Source organism: Neophocaena asiaeorientalis, unplaced genomic scaffold (assembly GCF_003031525.2).
Source record: "Neophocaena asiaeorientalis asiaeorientalis breed wild unplaced genomic scaffold, Neophocaena_asiaeorientalis_V1.1 scaffold317, whole genome shotgun sequence".
NCBI lineage: Eukaryota > Metazoa > Chordata > Mammalia > Artiodactyla > Phocoenidae > Neophocaena > Neophocaena asiaeorientalis.
Window position 1 is genome coordinate 3,793,551 of NW_020173114.1, and position 18,485 is coordinate 3,812,035.

Below are 18,485 nucleotides of genomic sequence, written 5' to 3' on the forward strand. Positions count from 1 at the left end.
ATATACCATGCCACACCATCTTGGAATCTTTCTCAGCACATTCTTTCTCAACATATTACACTTGGTAACCACTACCAAGGTAATCAGCATTTCCACATAAGTTGAAAGGCAGTTGCCATCCTGACTTTGGGTATGTATATGAATTTTCTTAGCTCTAACACAGATATACAATTGGAAATATATTCTAAGGAGTACTATTCTATATCTTACAATCAAAGGCATATGAGGAGGAAAAACATAAGCACTATTAGAAATGCTTTCTTTTCTGCTCATTTATTCTTAAATTGCATGAGATACACAAATTATTTACTCCAATATTATTTTATACTATATCATTGCATATTTATTTTCTTGTGAAAATTAATTTACCAGATCCAATAAAGTTTCTTTTCCACTGATTGTACAAAATTTCTTCACTGTCTCAAATGTAATATAATACCAAGCCATCAATCTTCCTGCCTCTGTGGGAAAAGACAGAAAAATAAACATTCCCCATCAGCTGAAACAACTTGAATTTTCATCAATTTAACAAACATTTCCTTAGCATCTTTGCTGTGCCTTTAACAGCATCAGGTACAAAAGACACCAAAAAATCTAGAAGACACGGTCTCTGGAACCTACAGGTTAGCTAGGGAGATAACCACATGTGAAATAGCTAGACTAGAGTACAAAATCCAATTAATGATAATGTTTACAAACACAAACTTAAGTACAGAGGAAATTAATCCTAAAAGAATGGTCCATGTGGGATTAGCTTCTAGAGAAAATGGGTATTGAGCAGGATTTTAAAGTAAACAATAGGCCTTGGCAGAAAGGAAATATAGCCGTTATGACCTCAGGAAAAAACAAAACTTGTTTATCAAAAGAGTAAAGTTTAAAAGACTATCTTTAGAATAATGTAATGAGAGATATGGCTTGATAAACATAAGACTAAAATTCAGGTCAAACTGACCTGCTTAGAATCTTTGGGCCACCACTTACTAGTTACTAGGTGATCATGTGCAGGTTACTTTACCAGTTTCTTAATGTAGTGTGGGAATAATAAAAGTATGCATCTCATATGTTTGTTGTGAAGAAGATTAAATGCAATAATGCATGCATAGTACTTAGCATCGTGCCCAACATTAAATAAATGTTGCCTACTTTTATTATCAAAACATGATGAAAGGTAGAATATAGAGGCCCTGAAATAGCCTTTAAATGCTATAAAGGAGTTTAGATTTTGGTTTTGATTTGTAAAATAACAGAGGACCACTTAAAATTCTTGAGCAATATTTCAATTAAATTTGAATTTGAAACTAAATTGTTTCGGAAATAAAACATCAGGTAGGCTGTGGGTAGGAGGATGGGTAGAGTGAGGATAAGTAATTGATGAAATGGAATTCATTTAAAAGGTTACTGGCTTCAATTATAAGTTGTCAAGAACATTACAAAGAATTTCAAGTCTTGTGAACACACACAAAAAACAGCTGAGAAGAGGAAAAAGGCATACTGTTGCTCAAAGAAAAGGCTAATATTTAAGTATGTGCTACAGGTTTTGCTGAAGAGGAAAGAATTTGACATTCCATCACTTATAGGCATCAAGAATAAGGTACAGTAGACAGAACTTAGACTCAGGAATAGCCACTTTCTCAATTAGGAGTCTAGTGAATATGTTCAGCCAAAACGTGAGTAATGCAGTGGTTCACCAAAGGGAGATTCTAAGAGCAGTGTGTGAGATAGCGAGAATATGGTTACCAAGGGAACTAGTATATGTTATATTTAGGGTAAATTTTAAGATGCTCCTCTTATCCTAGGTGTTTATAAATTAATATAGGGTATCTCCCTGCTAGTCAAAATGAAAGGTTTTGAGAAAAGGCTTGATATTTGCTGGCTTATTAGTAAGGATGAAGGTTTCCTAGGTAAGGTATAAAAATAAACTAGAAAGAAAGCTATAAAGAAAATGAGTCAAGGCAGAAGCAATGGAAAGAATTTTTTAAAATTTGCAAGTGAAGAGAGAAAATAAAAAGGCAACTTGCTATCAATATAGCTTTTGAATAATAGCAAATACAGGGTATTTCAAAGTAAAAGTCATAGAGTTGGGGTAAGGGGAGTGGAAGCAGAGGTCATGAGAATGCACCTCTCACATATCCTACTGCAAGAAGTGCTCTGATAGATGGCCCCAACTGCTATGTTCTGAATCTATCACTATGTACACACCAAGATCACACTTCTCAGGAGATACAAACAAATGACTGAGCATGGCAGGAATATTAAGAAAGATCTATAAGCCAAGGGACTCTTTGGATGGGCAACTTTGACTTGAACATTCCTCATCAACTTTGCCAAATGGTCTTAGGACTGCATTGCAGGATAAAATTCTCCTTCCTTCTCTCTTTCCTTCCTTTTCTCCTTCCCTCCTTCACTCTCCTTCACAGAGGTAAGATCTGCATCCCAGTTTAATGACTTTCCATGCCTTTTGCAATTACTGCCCATTTTCATAAGGTTGTTAATCCTTCATAAATTTGCACAAACTAAGACTTGGCCTTTTGAGCCCTTCTTCTATACACATTAGCAGGCAGAATAGCTAAAAATCTGGACAAGAACACAAGCATACAGATAAAAATACCTAGATACTTGAGTATTATAACCACAAACTAAAAAAGGAAAAACTATATGAAGCAGAATTACCGGAACATACAGACTAAAAATTTAAATACAAAAAATAAATATTCAAAGAGATAAAAGAAGTAATAGTAACACAAAGGAACAAGAAGTCATAAAGAAAGAATTAATTAGAAATAATATGTAAGGAGCTTCCATCCACATTAATAGCAGGCTAAGTAATTATGAACCAATGCCTCTGCTGAAGGCAACTAAGTCAGCTAAATGAAACATATGAAATATCTTTTATAAGGCAGCAAAGGACTAACGAGATATTTATCTGGGAGAGGGCTTAAAACCAAAGGGATAAGCACACACAAAATATTTATAAAAACTGACCACATACTGGGCCATAAAACAAGTCTCAACAATTCTCAAAAGATTGAAATCATACTAAAAATATTATCTGATACAAAGCAACTGTATCAAATATCAAAAACAACAGCAACAACAAAAAAACTGAAAAGAAAAATAACTAGAAAACCATCATATGTACAGAAATTAAGAACTAGATTTCCAAATAACCCATAGGTCAAAGAAGAAATAATGAAAATTAGAAAATACAACAAACTGATTGATAATGAAACTATTACAAATCAGAGCTAATAAAAATTCTTAGCCTTAAATAAATATATAGTATTCCTATACATTTACATAAACCTTTATTTCCTGTAACTATATAGTATATGCATTCCTATAAAATCTTGTATTCTATAAACTACATACTAAAAATAACAAGGCTTATGGGAAAAAGTATTGAGGCAAACAACTAAAAAATTCATACAACCTTATAACAAGAGCACTAACCTAAATGATCCTAATAAAAATACTGGCACAGTTAAAAAGACATGTTAAATTCCTCATAAAGTTATATATACATACATGTATGTAACACTTTATGTGTGTGTGTTTTAAGTAGCTTGATGGTGTAGGGTGTAACAAGAGTTGAGGCTGCTGAGTTAATAAATACAGAGGACAAAATGTCTAATGATTGGGCATTGCATAATATGTGCTTTCAAAGCAGAGTACATGACCAAACTGGGTCCAGAGGAAGAACAGGTAAAACAGCATCATGTACAATACTGTATTCCTCTGAAAACTCAGCTACATTCAGATAGAATGTATATTTTATGTTAAGCTGCTGTGATGGTTAATTTTATGTGTCAACTTAACTGGGCCATAGCGTGCCCAGATATTTGGTCAAATATTATTCTGGGTATGTCTGTAAAGGTGTTTTGGATGATATTAACATTTAAATTGATAGACTGAACACTGATAGAACATTAGTGCTCTTTGCAATATTAATGGATTTCCATTTAAAAGATTTCTGCGGACAAATAAGAATGTAAAAATCTTAGGCTAATCAATTTCATCTCTTTTTTACTACCTTTCTTCTTAGCACATTTAGTATGCTACTGAACCCCATGAATCTCCTAGAGAAGATAGTTTAGAGTAAAACTGCATTCTCTATTTTAATTTGGAGTCTCTCACCCCCCACCCCAGAACACTCACTAAGATAAATTGGTGTATGACATGAAGATCTAAATAGATTTTCACTATACCATTTATTGAAACATCAATCCCAAGGCATTTCTCAATTTTAATGTGCAAAAGAAGCATCCAGGGAAAAAGCTTAAAATCCAAATTACTAGGTTTTACTCCTAGAAGGTGAGGTTTGTAGGTCTGGAGTAGGGTTCATTAATTTCATTTTTAACATAACAGCACCCTCAGTTGACTTTGAGAGGAAGTAGTTAACCCAACCGCACTTTAGGAAACATTACCCTGCTACGTGATAAGGAATATTTTCAGCTCCAAGATTGGATTGTCCTTTTGGACATTCCTGCCTGGACATGGAATGAGTGAGGAATGAAAGAGAAACCAAAGACATCAAACATTTTTTAATAGGCTTAACAAACCGGTTATGCTATTGAGAATAAGAGGCAAGTAGAGATACATTTTCCTAACCTTGGACAAAAAAGGGCAACAACTCATGTTTTCAGAGGAATTTTTTTTGCTGTAAATGTTCATTATCCCATTTCATCATCACAACAACCCAGTAAGGTAAGTAGGATGCGTAATATATTCTTGTTTTACAGATAAATAAACTAAGGCTCAGTGAGCATAAGGTCACAGCAAGCATAGTGGCAGAACTGGGACTAAAATCCAGGCATTTGGAACACAAATTTTATGTTCATTCCACTGTATAGTATTCCAGGTCAAATTAACTGTTATATGCTCTGGGTGTCAAGTTTCATGTCATATATGTAAGAAAAGATTTCCAATAGAAAACTAACGTTCAAATGTCACAGCAAAGGTGAGAGACCAGGATCAAAACTACAATTCATTTACATAATGACCATAGCTTAAGCTGTGAAGGTAAATTATGTTTTCAAAGAAATTATCATAAACTGGGAATAAAGGTCCAACATCTACACATTTAAGAAGCCCATAGTAAAGCAAAAAATGTCAGCAAAGAGAAATTGATTAAAGAAGCAGAAAGAGAATCAAAAGAATGTTAAAAAGAAGAAAATTAATCAGGTAGTATTCACTGATGATTGAGAAAGAAGACAAATATTACACATATCATTTATTAGGTATGTTTAAAGGCAGAAGGAATGTTGTCAGTGGATTCAAGAAGTTCCACAGGGAAAGAATTATAGTGGGAATAAGATTCTTGAGAATTAAAGTATCTGAAGAATAGATGAAGAAGTTATATTAGTGATTTTCATGCCCCCTTTAGTGAGACATCCTAGAATACAAAGAAGGTAATTCTCACAAACAAATTAGGTTTATCAGAATGAGAACCATGGGTGAGGAAACAAATGTTATAAATCTAGGGCTGAGAGTTAGGGAGGTAAATTGTTTTTAAAAACCTTATACAAATAAATACAAATAAAAACATAATACAAAATCATACATTTCTATAGTACAGTTGCAAGTATGTAAAAATGCATTTAAAAATGGAAGGATACATGAAATGTTAACAGATAGTCTGATTTTTTTAAACTTTCCTATACTTCCCAATTTTTATTCAGTAAAGTATATCTTCTTAAAAAGTTTAATTTGTTAAAATGAAGTCAATATTTTCCCCTAAGAAACTTCTAATCATGAGTGGTAAAAACTACAAAACATTCTTTCTTGCTTCTGTTATACTCTATATAGAATCAAAAAGAGAGAGACAGAGAGAAAAGGAGCCTAAGTAACCATCCATACAAGCAATGTTTGAATAATTAAGAATTGGTAAAAGGATAGCTACAAGAGTTATGACAGGACTGAAGCAACCCAAAGATTTGAGCATTTTAATCCTCTGCTAAAAGTCACCGGAGTTAGCAAACACAAATTCTGTGCCTGTCAAAAAGAAGATCTATAATTTCAGAAATAAAACTCGTATAAATTGATCATGCTAATAATGATGATACCCTACTGAGAACTGAAACCACAATTTTACCATCATCTAAATTTTAGTAGAAAAAATATTTTAATTTAGACTTAAGTAAGCAATTTTTAAATTTACTAACAATGATGGAAAATTACCAGTTGGTTTGAAATTAACATCTTCATCCATCTTTATCAGGTCCAGAGATGATAAATCATTCAGATTCTTCAAACATAATTCTGTTCAATTATAGAAAACATATTTTTTACTTTAGTAAAATAAAGAATCAACACAAAATAGAATTTATTATAAAATATCCTGAAGGTGTATTTCAGTGTAATTGTTCTGGGAAGAACTGTAGTCCCTATTTAAGTGGTTAAAAAAAAAAAAACTCATTTAAACAAAAGAGCTGACTAATATGCTGAAAAAATTTTCTAACAGTAAAAATAGTACAAATAATAAAAATAACACTCAAGTGATAACATTTACAACTTGGAGCTTTTAAAATGATATATTTGTACTATCTCATTTAATCCTCAAAACACAACATGGCAGGTATTAATATTATTTCATATACAAGTTAGGAAATTAAAGAATAGAGAAGCTAAGTGACTTGCTCCAGGTCTAAATAACTGTTTTGCCATTTGACTTCCAATACGGCAGTAGTTTTTCTTTTTAAAAAAGCTTTAAGATATATACACACAAAGTATAAAGAGTCAAATAGTTCTACAGAGATTGTTCAAAAAACACCAGTCTTTCCCCCTCCTCCTAGTTTGCCACACTCTTTTAAGGTAACCACTATGACTATTTTAGCTGATGTTTCTAGTATTTACTTCAGCATCTCTGAATATGACACTATTGCACCTGGAAGGAACCTCTGAATAGGAAGCAATGCAAGTTCACTCTCACTGATTGATGGGGATCAGAGCAATTGTAGTAACCTGTTGCATTCAGTGTTCTCTCTGTTCCCTGCTATAAAGACACAGACCTACTAGAGAATAGACTTGAGGATATGGGGAGGGGGAAGGGTAAGCTGTGACAAAGTGAGAGAGTGGCATGGACATATATACACTACCAAACGTAAAATAGATAGCTAGTGGGAAGCAGCCGCATAGCACAGGGAGATCAGCTCGGTGCTTTGTGACCACCTAGAGGGGTAGGATAGGGAGGGTGGGAGGGAGGGAGATGCAAGAGGGAAGAGATGTGGGAACATATGTATATGTATAACTGATTCACTTTGTTAGAAAGCAGAAACTAACACACCATTGTAAAGCAATTATACTCCAATAAAGATGTTAAAAAAAAAAAAAAAGCCCAGGAGATTAGAGGCAGAGAACAGCAGAGAATGGGAATACCACAACCTATTCAATGTTACATAGAATAGCCACTCACAAAAACATAGCCCTTAGAAAGCAGGGTTCTTTGAAAAATACTTTAGTTTAAGCAACATTGCTAAGGCAGCTTGATAGTTTTAAGTGTTTGGTTAAGTAAGGCTTTTGAAGTCTTTGCTAATTTTCTTAATTACCCACTATTAAATTAACAATCAGTGGCCATCAACAAAAGTCTACACATAATAAATGCTGGAGAGGGTGTGGAGAAAAAGGAACCTTCCTACACTGTTGGTGGGAATGTAAATTGGTACAGCCACTAGGGAGAACAGTATGGAGGTTCCTTAAAAAACTAAAAATAGAGTTACCATATGATCCTGCAATCCCACTCCTGGGCATATATCCAGAGAAAACTATAATTTGAAAAGATACATGCACCCCAATGTTCATTGCAGCACTATTTACAATAATCAAGACATGGAAGCAACCTAAATGTCCATCAACAGATGAATGGATAAAGAAGATGTGATATATGTATATATGTATATATATATATATATATACACACATAATAGAATATTACTCAGACATAGAAAAGAATGAAATAATGCCATTTGTGGCAACATGGATGGATGGATGGACCCAGAGATTATCATACTAAGTGAAGTAAGCAAGACAGAGAAAGACAAATATCACATGATATCACTTCTATGTAGAATCTAAAAAAAATAAATAATACAAATGAACTTATTTACAAAACAGGAAGAGACTCACAGACATAGGAAACAAACTTATGGTTACCAAAGGGGAAAGAGGGGGAGGGATAAATTAGGAGGTTGAGATTAACATGTACACACTACTATATATAAAATAGATAACCAACAAGGACCTGCTCTATAAGCACAGGAAACTATACTCAATATTTTGTAATAATGTATAAGGGAAAAGAATCTGAAGAAAAATATACATATATATAAAACTGAATCACTATACTGTACACCTGAAACTAACATGACATTGTAAATCGACTACACTTAAATAAAAAAAAAAACAATGCTCTCAAGTTGCAACTTCAAAAAAATTAATATTCAGTAAGTTAATCAAACAAGAATGCTTACTATATGCTGAGCACTATTCTAAGCTTAAAGTTTATAGTAGTGAACAAGACAAGGTTCTTCTTCTATAAAACTTGTATTTTACTGAAGAAAGCAATCAATAACAAATAAATAATTTCAGGTATTGATAAGTATTATGAGGAAGGGAGAGATTGGGATTGACATGTACACACCACTATATTTAAAACAGATAACCAACAAGGACCTGCTGTATAGCACAAGGAACTTTGCTCAATATTCTGTAATAACCTAAATGGGAAAAGAATGTGAAAAAGAATAGATACATGTATATGTATAACTGAACCACTGTGCTGTACACCTGAAACTAACACAACATTGTTACTCAACTATACTCCAATATAAAATAAAAATTAAAAAAAAATAAAGGTATTATGAAGGAAAATAAAGCTGAGAAAGGAACTAAAGAATAACAGAGTTTTTTAAGCTTTTATTTAATTAAGCTTACATGTATTTCAGATACACAGCTTATAATTTCTGATTAAAGTAAGGACGTAGTCATCCTAATTTTCAACATAAACACATCACCTTTTCCAAGAGCAGGAAAACAGCAGTAACAATATGGAAATTGTTTTGCCTTTGTCTCTGTAAATGTGGGTTTAAATAAGGTAGTCCAGGACTGACTACCTTGATGACCTGAATGAAATGAAGGTTCAGGCCACGTAAAATATGCAAGAAGTGTTTCAAGAATAAAGAGAGTGCAAGGACCTGAAGTATGAACAAGCTTGATGTGGTTAAGGAACAGCAAGATAGCCAATTTGGACAGAGTGGAATACATGAGGAGAAAGTGACAAGAGATGAAGTTAGAGAAATAGGCATGGGGATACCAAATAGGACTTTGTGGGTTCTGGTGAAAGTTTGCATTTTATTCTAAGAGTGATGGGAGAGCTACTGGAGGATACTGAGTAAGAAAGTATAACAAAATTTAGGAAACAGCATATTGTATGCTAAAGACCCTTCCTAAGAAATTTAAGGCAGACCTCCAAGCAAACCAAAACATTCTATCCAGTTATATAATAAATTTGGCTATTCTTTATAGGCAAAACTTAGTCACCTATAATAACTGAAAATAAGACAAATATGAACTGTTAAGAACATTTAAGAAAAGTTAAATCTTTACAGTTACCAGAATATAGCAAGATATTTCTTGGTCTGTCTCATTTTGTGTATTTGATCATTATGACAAAAAATATATGCTTTTAAAACTCCATTACAAATTTGGTCAATACATAAAGAATAATACAACTATATTATAGATCTGTTTCTCAACAGCTGCATCATGAACATAAGCTATTGCTAATCAGCATGTTTTTTTGTGGTACGCGGGCCTCTCCCATTGCGGAGCACAGGCTCTGGACGTGCAGGCTCAGAGGCCATGGCTCACGGGCCCAGCCGCTCCGCGGCATGTGGGATCTTCGCGGACCGGGGCACGAACCCGTGTCCCCTGCATCGGCAGGCGGACTCTCAACCACTGCGCCACCAGGGAAGCCCCTAATCAGCATGTTTTAACAATATATTTATTCTTTAAGAAAGACAATTTTACTGCTTCATCCTTATCTCTGCATTTTTATTTGCCATATGTGTATATCCAAGTAGAGAATAAATTAAAATTGGCTAAATATTTTTTGGGATCTAACATGTTTTCTTTTCCTGGAAGACAGTCTCAATACAATGAAGAGGCAGCAATTTCTACTCCTAATAAATGCTTAACAATCTTTTGATATTTTAAAAGATAGGTAATGAAATACTGAGTGATTAACTGAAAACTAAAACTGGGTTTGATAGGAATACTTCATTAGCACAGATTAAGATAAGAAGCCCATAATCAAGCTTGGTTTATATTTTCAGTTAAAAGTAGACTAGAAAAGGAACATAAAGAGTTGAGTATCTATAGGCAACATTTCCAAAGACCAGGATCATTTTAAAAGTAAAAACAAACCAAGTTAACATGTTATACAAAGGAAGATATTCTGATAGAATTAATAAATAGATTAATACAGAAAAAAAGTACATGTGCCAAGCTTTATTTACCTGTGAAAAAGAAATCCATATTTTCTTTTCTGCAAACAAGGTTATTTTAAAAAATACTTTCCCGGAGCATTCTTACTTTCATAAAAACTAAACTTTTTCATTAAAATGTATAGAATATAATTTTTTAGAAGGAAATGCATCTAACCTTGTAATTTTGATTCAATTCCATCTTTGCTCAATCCAGATGCAAAACCTATATAAGTTATGACAATTTATTAAAAATAAAATACAATGAGATGAATTCATCTTTAAAGCTCACTTTATACTCCAGTTAACTAGAAAAGAGTAATCTAACTCAATCTTAAATAGAAGAAAAAAGTAGCTTAAAGTTAAAACAACGCTTAAACATCTATAGAAAATAAACACTGTTGTGAAATCCTTTCAATATCAATTGGCTATCTCTTGTTATTTTTATTGTATAACAGTGACCAGGAATATTACATGTATTTTTTTTCCTTAGAGGTCTGAAAGTTTTGAACCTATGTGTATTAGAATGGTATTATAACACATCAGGTTTTAATCTGATATTCTGCAATCCCAAGCATTTTTATTTTATAACCTGTACCACATGAAAGAACCCTCTAGAAGCAACATAACCATATGTGTGCTAGCTTTAGAAGCAAGAAGAAAATTCCAGCAGCAACAGTATTACTATATACTTTGATTTGAACACCAGTTCAGACAAAATTCAAAATTTCTTTTTGACTTTAACTTATTTTAAATAATTTTAGGCATTTAAAAAATTTTTGAGATAATTTTTTTCTAAAAGATCTATTTTTAATGGTGTTGATTTCAAGCCTTATTAAAAGACTAGAAGTAAAACAGATAAATATTTCTCACGTTTCTCTACTCTTGCTCTAACTGTATTTGTTATAATTGTTTTTACTTCTGCTAACTATTAGTTTCTATAATCTATTCTGTGACTTATTAGTATAAAGTAGGCCCAATTGGCTTGATAAAATTACTACTCTTCAAAATCAAAGTAACAAACCATAATGAGATGGATTTTTCAAGGCTCTGATATAAAGCAAGGTTGATCGTATCCATTCCAAAGCAATATTCACATCTGTGATGGTATGCAATACTATCTCCGCATTTAAATGCTCAATAAGATGTCTGTGCAAACTAATGGAAAAAAAACCCTTTTCATTAGTAATATATATTTCAGTGCCATACAACTGTTACTTGTTTAGAATAATATTTGAATAATTCAATAATATAATTGAATAATATTGTTACTTTAATAATTCACGAAAGTTAACTTAATTTTCAAAAATATGACAAAACCTTAAAATGTCAGTTTAACTTTTAAAAACATTATAGATTTCTCTCTACTCCATGGATCTAGAAGACATTATTGCTTTAAAAAAGGGTGGGGAGTGGATTACATCCTATTTTCCCCAAAAGTACTATAATCAAACACTTTACTAAAAGGTCTCAGGTTGCCTGTCTCCTACTATTATGCAAATTTTAAAGATGTAAAAAGATGTGAAAATTACATTCCTCCCATTACTAATCTGGCCTTTTATAACAAGGATACATGCAACTGCATGCTAAGAAGTATTGCTGAACAAAGATATTACCCTGTCTCTTTTTTAACTATTAAATTTCTTAAAAGTACACACTTTCTAATTAGATTATTGAAAAGTTTCAAGAAAATGGCCTTAGAAAATCCCCTAATATATTAAAAGGAAAAATACAGCCTATACTAACATTAACGTATTAACATCTTCTGGGAATATTTTTCCATATTACCTGCTTTCTACATTGTCACTACAAGCTAGCATCTGAATATACTTCTCTTTTGTACTTAACCGAGTCATAATAACTGCAGTAGCTGTAGTGTCAAACTGGAAGGAAAAAAAGAAAACAGAAATGTAGTAAAGAAAAGCACATGTTGATACCAGTCTTCTTCAATAACTCAAGATTTTCATTTTATATTAAACAGTTCCCTGTCTTAAACAACAGGTCAAAAAGGCCTTAAAAATGCTTCTGAATTTGAATATTAACTGAAAATTTGACTTAAAAACCTTCCAAGAGTATAGATGTAAAAGTACCACTTTGGTTTCAATGTAACATAATTTTGGCAGTAGTAAAATCAAAACAAACTTAGGTAACTGGTTAAAAGCTGTAAGATTCGGGGCAATTTATTTATAATCTAATTTATCCTATAATAATTATAAATTTGTATGACACAATATTTTGATATTCTTTGAAAAGATATTCTTCCTAAATTTTCCCTTAGTACCTATATGAATGACTTCTTTATTCAAGAATTTGTCAGATTAGGCCATGTTTTATAATGCGTATGGGCTGATTTTTAATTGTCGCAATATCTTGGGACCACTATTGGCATTTTGTGCTAGGATCCAGGGATGGTACATGTTCTGCAATGTATGACAGTCCTACACAATGAAAAACTGTCCCATCCAAAATGCCAATAGCATCCCTATTCAGAATAAAAAACAAACAAAAACAAAAATACTTAAAACCAAAAAAACCCTTTAACAGCATACACATTAATAAACCCAACCATTTATCAACCCAACCATTCATCAACCAGTGGGAGCTTAGAGGGAATGAAGGGAGTATGTCTCCTTTGGTGAGACTTGTTTTACTTCTACTCCTCCAGTAAAGTACATTTTCTTAGTTACATTTATGCTTAAACCTAATCTAAACGTGAAATGTTAATCTTTTGTTTAACAAAAAATACATAATTATATCCTTTTTTTGCTTTTTATCTTGTCTTTAAAATAAATTACAAAAAGTGAAACACTGTCACTTACTTGAGGTCGACCAGCTCTACCAATCATCTGTAGAATGTCTGTTTCACTGTACTCTTCAAACATTCCTCCAGCATAATGCATTGTAGATTTTATAACTACTAGGTGAGCAGGCAAATTTACTCCCATGGCTAAGGTACTGGTAGTAACTGCATCAAATTATGGAATATTACTTTTAAGTCATATAACTTTATTGCTTCAAGTAAACATTTTCTTATAAAAGATATATTCTTATAAATGTAATAAAACTCATATATAGGAAATTTAGAATAAAAAGCAAAAAGAAAACATTACAACGTAAAATACTATATCTTAAAACCAAAAAGCTACTAATTCTTACTTTTCAAATTGCACTATGTTCAGTAAGATGATAAAGAACTAAAATTGCCAGAGAGTTTACTATAGCACGTATATGTATGGATAGATATATAATTTTAGATTCTTGGAAGAAAAGCAGAAATAAGTCAGAATACCTGAGCTTTTTCTTTTTCCAAAAGATCTTATAATATTCATAAGAATACGTTTTACTTACAAAGAACTGGTAGATCTCCAACAGTAAAAGCTCCTTCAACTACTTTTCTATCTGACAGCTCCATACCAGCATGATGATAAGCAACACCATGTATTAAGATATCTGTAAAAGAAATATATCATCTGTTATGTACTGTTGATATTTCATCAGTAATTGGCTTTTTTTATTTATAGCTGAAAATACTATTCAAAAATTATCTCTAAACCTACCTCTCAGTTTTGAATCTCTTACGGAATATGCATACTTATGTAACCTATTTTAAAAAACACAAAATTATTGAGTTATTCCCATTAACATCAAAACTCTTAGTGTATTAGTTAATTATTTTGAAGATTACAGATATCAAAATATTTTCACAACATCATTTTTTGAAAACCATCTTTAAGAAGCAGAGAATATCTAACTTTCATACTGAGAAGTCCCTAATTTTATAACTAAGAAAAAAAAAACCTAAATAATCCAATTTTAAGAAGGGCAGAGGACCTGAATAGAAATTTTTTTCAAAGATGACACCCAAATGGACAGCAGAACAAGAAAAGGTGCTCAACATCACTAATCATCAGGGAAATGGAAATCAAAACCACAATGAGATGTACCTTCACACCTGTCAGAATGGCTATTATCAAAAAGACAACAAATAAGTGTTGGTGAGGATGTGGAGAAAAGGGAATCCTCATGCACTACTGGTAGGAATGTAAATTAATGCAGCCACTATGGAAAACAATATGGAGATTCCACAAAAATTTTAAAATAGAACTACCATATGATCCAGCAATTTCACTCCGAGGTATTATCCAACAAAAGCAAAACCACCAATTCAAAAAAACATATACACCCCTATGTTCATTGCAGCATTATTTACAATAGCCATGATATGGAAGCAACCTAAGTGTCTAACAATAGATGAATGGATAAAGAACATGTGGTACTTGTGTGTTTGTGTGTGTGTGTGTGTGTGTGTGTGTGTGTGTGTGTGTAAAATATTACTCAGCCATAAAAAAGAATGAAATCTTGCCATTTGTGACAACTGGATGAACCTACAGGGTATTATGCTAAGTGAAATAAGGCAGACAGAGAAAGACAAATAAGTGAACTAAGTCAGACAGAGAAAGACAAATACCACATGATTTCACTCGTGTGGAATCTAAAAAACAAAACAAATGAACAAACATAAAATAAAAACAGAGTCATAGATACAGAAAACAAACAGGTGGTTGCCAGAGGGGAGAGAGGTGGGTGGAGGAAAGAAATGGGTGAGGGAGATTAAAAGGAACAAACTTCCAATTATGAAATAAATGAGTCATGGGTACAAAATGTAGAGTGTGGGAATATGGTCAATAATTATATAATATCTTGCATAGTGTCAGATTGTAACTAGACTTATCATGGTGATCATTTTGAAATGTATGGAAATACTAAATCACTGTGTTGTGTAATAGGAACTAACACAGTGTTGAAGGTCAATTATACTTCAAAAATGAACAAATTCATGGAAAAAGAGATCAGATTTGTGGTTACCAGAGGCGAGGGGTTGGGGGTTGGGGAGGGGCAACTGGATGAAGGAGTCAAAAGGCACAAACTTCCAGTTATAAGATAAATAGGTACTAGGGATATAATGTACAACATGATAAATATAATTAACACTGCTGCATGTTACATATAAAAGTTGTTAAAAGAGTAAATCCTAACAGTTCTCATCACAAGTGAAAAACATTTCTATTTCTTTAATTTTGTATCTATATGTATGGATGATGAATATGCACTAAACTTATTGTGGTAATCATTTCATGCTATATGTAACTCAAATCTTTATTCTGTACACCCTAAACTTATACAGTGCTATATGTCAATTATATCTCAAAAAAACTGGGGAAAATAGGGAAATAAATAATTATAAATAAAATCACCAAAAAAAAAAATAGAGAGAGAAAAATACCCCCAAAGGCTCAGGAAACATTTTCACTATGAGAATACTACCAATTAAATAGTTAACTTCCTGAAGTTAACTAAGATTTTTTAAAATATAGAAATATTTTTTAAGTTAAATGCATGATACAACAGAAAAATTATTTTTAAAAAAGCTAAAGAGACCAGAGTACACAAAAAGTTGGGCATGTTAGACAAGTTTAGAAACCTTAGTAACAAAATCTGGGGTTTATGGGCAAAAAGAAATCTTGTGGGAGCTGCTAGAATCTGACTGGTTAAACGGGAATTGACATAAGCAGCACTCTCTTCCCCTAGTCGATAGCAACTCAAAATGGCATTCCACTCCTTTTCACTTATGCTTTTCTCAGGGAATGAAGTAAAAGCCGAACATACAAATGAGAATCTATTCAACTGTTTATTGTGCCTGAGTAACAGACTGACCGTGATATATGATAAATATTCTCTAGAGTATAAAACAAAAAGGTAGGTAGAAAGAAATCTATGTTATTGTTATCTTGATAGCATTAATTTCACATTTTCCCTTTCTGTCTACCTCTTAGACCTCATGTACTTTTTTGGCTATAAGCTCTATTTTGGTTTCTCTTTCTCTGGCTCTCTACTGTATCTTATTGTTTAATCATGCTTTGCTGATGTTTGTAACAAAAGCTGCATCATAGAGAGTTTTTATCTTATGGCAGTAACTAAGGAGATCAAGTTAAATCCTTAAAGCAGAAGTAAAATTATGAAAATAGTATATACAGCATGGATAGGTGGCTGCATATGTAATTCTTTAATGCACTAAATGACTAGAGATCCACCCTTTTAGTGGACAGAAAGTCAAATGTCAGAAAGCTAAAGTGGTATCCTCTAGGTTTGGTACACATCTTTGGTTGAAAAGTAACCAGAGGTGTAGCCACAGGGTAGACTGTAATTGGAAAGCTGATCTGATCCAAAGTGAAGAAAAGTACATCCCCCACCGTAGAAAATTAGTCAGAAAAATCAGTATCTGCTCATATCCACATGTAATGATCTAATCCAACTTTGGTTTGAGGTCTACCACTAAACTTATTTATTTCCAAAAATTGTTATTAATAATAAGCTAATATTAGTAGTAAGCATGTGCTGGCACTCTGCTGAGTCTTGCTAAGATTGAGGGGTAAATAAGATGACCATGAGTCCTTCTTTCCTCAAGACGTTTACAATCAAGGAATAGAACAGATATTAAATAACAATTAAACAAAAGCATATTTATTATAATTACAGTAAGTTTTATGAAATAAAAATATAGGGTGCCTGTAAAAGCAAATAAAGGGACACTAAGAATCATGGAAAACTTCTTAAGAAACTGATATTAAAGGTGAGACTTGAAGGATGAATAAGAGGTAAAAAACAATTCTGGGCAAAGAAAATATGATTCAGGAAAGCTCTGTGTAGGATAACAGTTTGGTGTATTCACAGAACACATTATACAGGGTATTGCAGGCGATATTAAGTATTTAGGATTTTAGCCTAATGACAACAAGAAACTATTAAAGTGTTTTAGGCAGAAAAATGACATGTTTAGATTTGTAATTTTAAACAATCACTCTGCTATGAATATAACAGATTAAAGTGGGATAAGAGTGTGTTTGTGGTCATCAGATAAAAGGCAAGAGATTAATAATTACTTGAATGGGGAAGGTGGCAGTGCTGATGAAGATAAAATGATATATTTGAGATATATTTACAAGTAAGAATAGACAGGACTTGGTAATTGATTGCCTATTGGGAAGAAGGTGAAGGAGATGTCAATGACAGGTTTCTGCATGAGCAACTATGGAGATGATAAATAATCAGGATGGGGAACACTGGAGGAGGAACTGATTTGAGAGAAAGAACCAAGGTTCTCTTTTGGACATACTGAGTTTGACATGCCCACAGATATACAATCGGAGATGTCAGGCAGGTGGATGGTAGACCTGGAGCTCAGAATGGAGGTCTGTGTTGGAGCTGTAAATCTGTAAATTCACAGACATATATAAATATGTGTATACATATATTCTTTGAACCATGTGATAATGAGACTCAAATACCTAGGAGTGTGGCATTAGAAAGAATGAACCTTGGATAGAACCCCTAGAATGTTAACATTTAAGAATCAGGTATTATAAGTGAAAAGCGACTGAGAATGAGTAGAAAGCAAAGTAGCAAAAAACATGGTAGAAATGATTATGGAAACAGTCTGGAATTTTTAAATTAGGTGGGAGTGGTCAAATGTGTTAGAAGCTCCTGAGAGATCAATTAACAAGATCAGCTTTACTAAAAGATTACAACAGACACTGGATTGAAAGTGAGTAAAAAATTGAAGACAGCAATATGAATAATCTTTCAAATCTGGCTATGAAATAAAGAAGACAGGATCACAGTTGCATCAAGATTCATTGTCTTAATCATCCAACTTACTTTTATCCTTATTTTACAGATGAGGAAACTAAGGCTTAGAGAGGTCAAGTAACTTGAAAAGGTCAACCCAGTTTTCTCATCTCATCTAGGTTATCCTTAAAAGTCTTTCTACCTCCAAGAAAAAAATTTAAAATATACCTCTGTTTCTGTTCCACAGTCATAATAAATTTCGCATCTTTCACAAGAACAGAAGCAGCCTGTTGCACACCTTTCCTTGTTGCACAAAACTAAAAATGAATGAATAATTTTTGTATTAATCATATTAAAAACTGAACATTACACTAAAAAATA

At 32.6% G+C, this 18,485-nt stretch overlaps 1 protein-coding gene across 1 annotated transcript in view; it reads right to left on the bottom strand.

Moving 5' to 3' along the window:
- HFM1 (helicase for meiosis 1) overlaps positions 1 to 18,485 on the bottom strand; it is a 118,426-nt gene that overhangs the window by 69,641 nt on the left and 30,300 nt on the right. The window contains exons 12-20 of the mRNA XM_024743640.1: positions 18,333 to 18,421; positions 14,036 to 14,079; positions 13,827 to 13,928; positions 13,298 to 13,443; positions 12,267 to 12,361; positions 11,503 to 11,636; positions 10,657 to 10,704; positions 6,178 to 6,258; positions 370 to 461 (exon numbers count right to left, since the gene is read on the bottom strand). Coding sequence (XP_024599408.1) covers positions 370 to 461; positions 6,178 to 6,258; positions 10,657 to 10,704; positions 11,503 to 11,636; positions 12,267 to 12,361; positions 13,298 to 13,443; positions 13,827 to 13,928; positions 14,036 to 14,079; positions 18,333 to 18,421 — 831 coding nt within the window. The remainder of the gene's footprint in view (positions 1 to 369; positions 462 to 6,177; positions 6,259 to 10,656; positions 10,705 to 11,502; positions 11,637 to 12,266; positions 12,362 to 13,297; positions 13,444 to 13,826; positions 13,929 to 14,035; positions 14,080 to 18,332; positions 18,422 to 18,485) is intronic.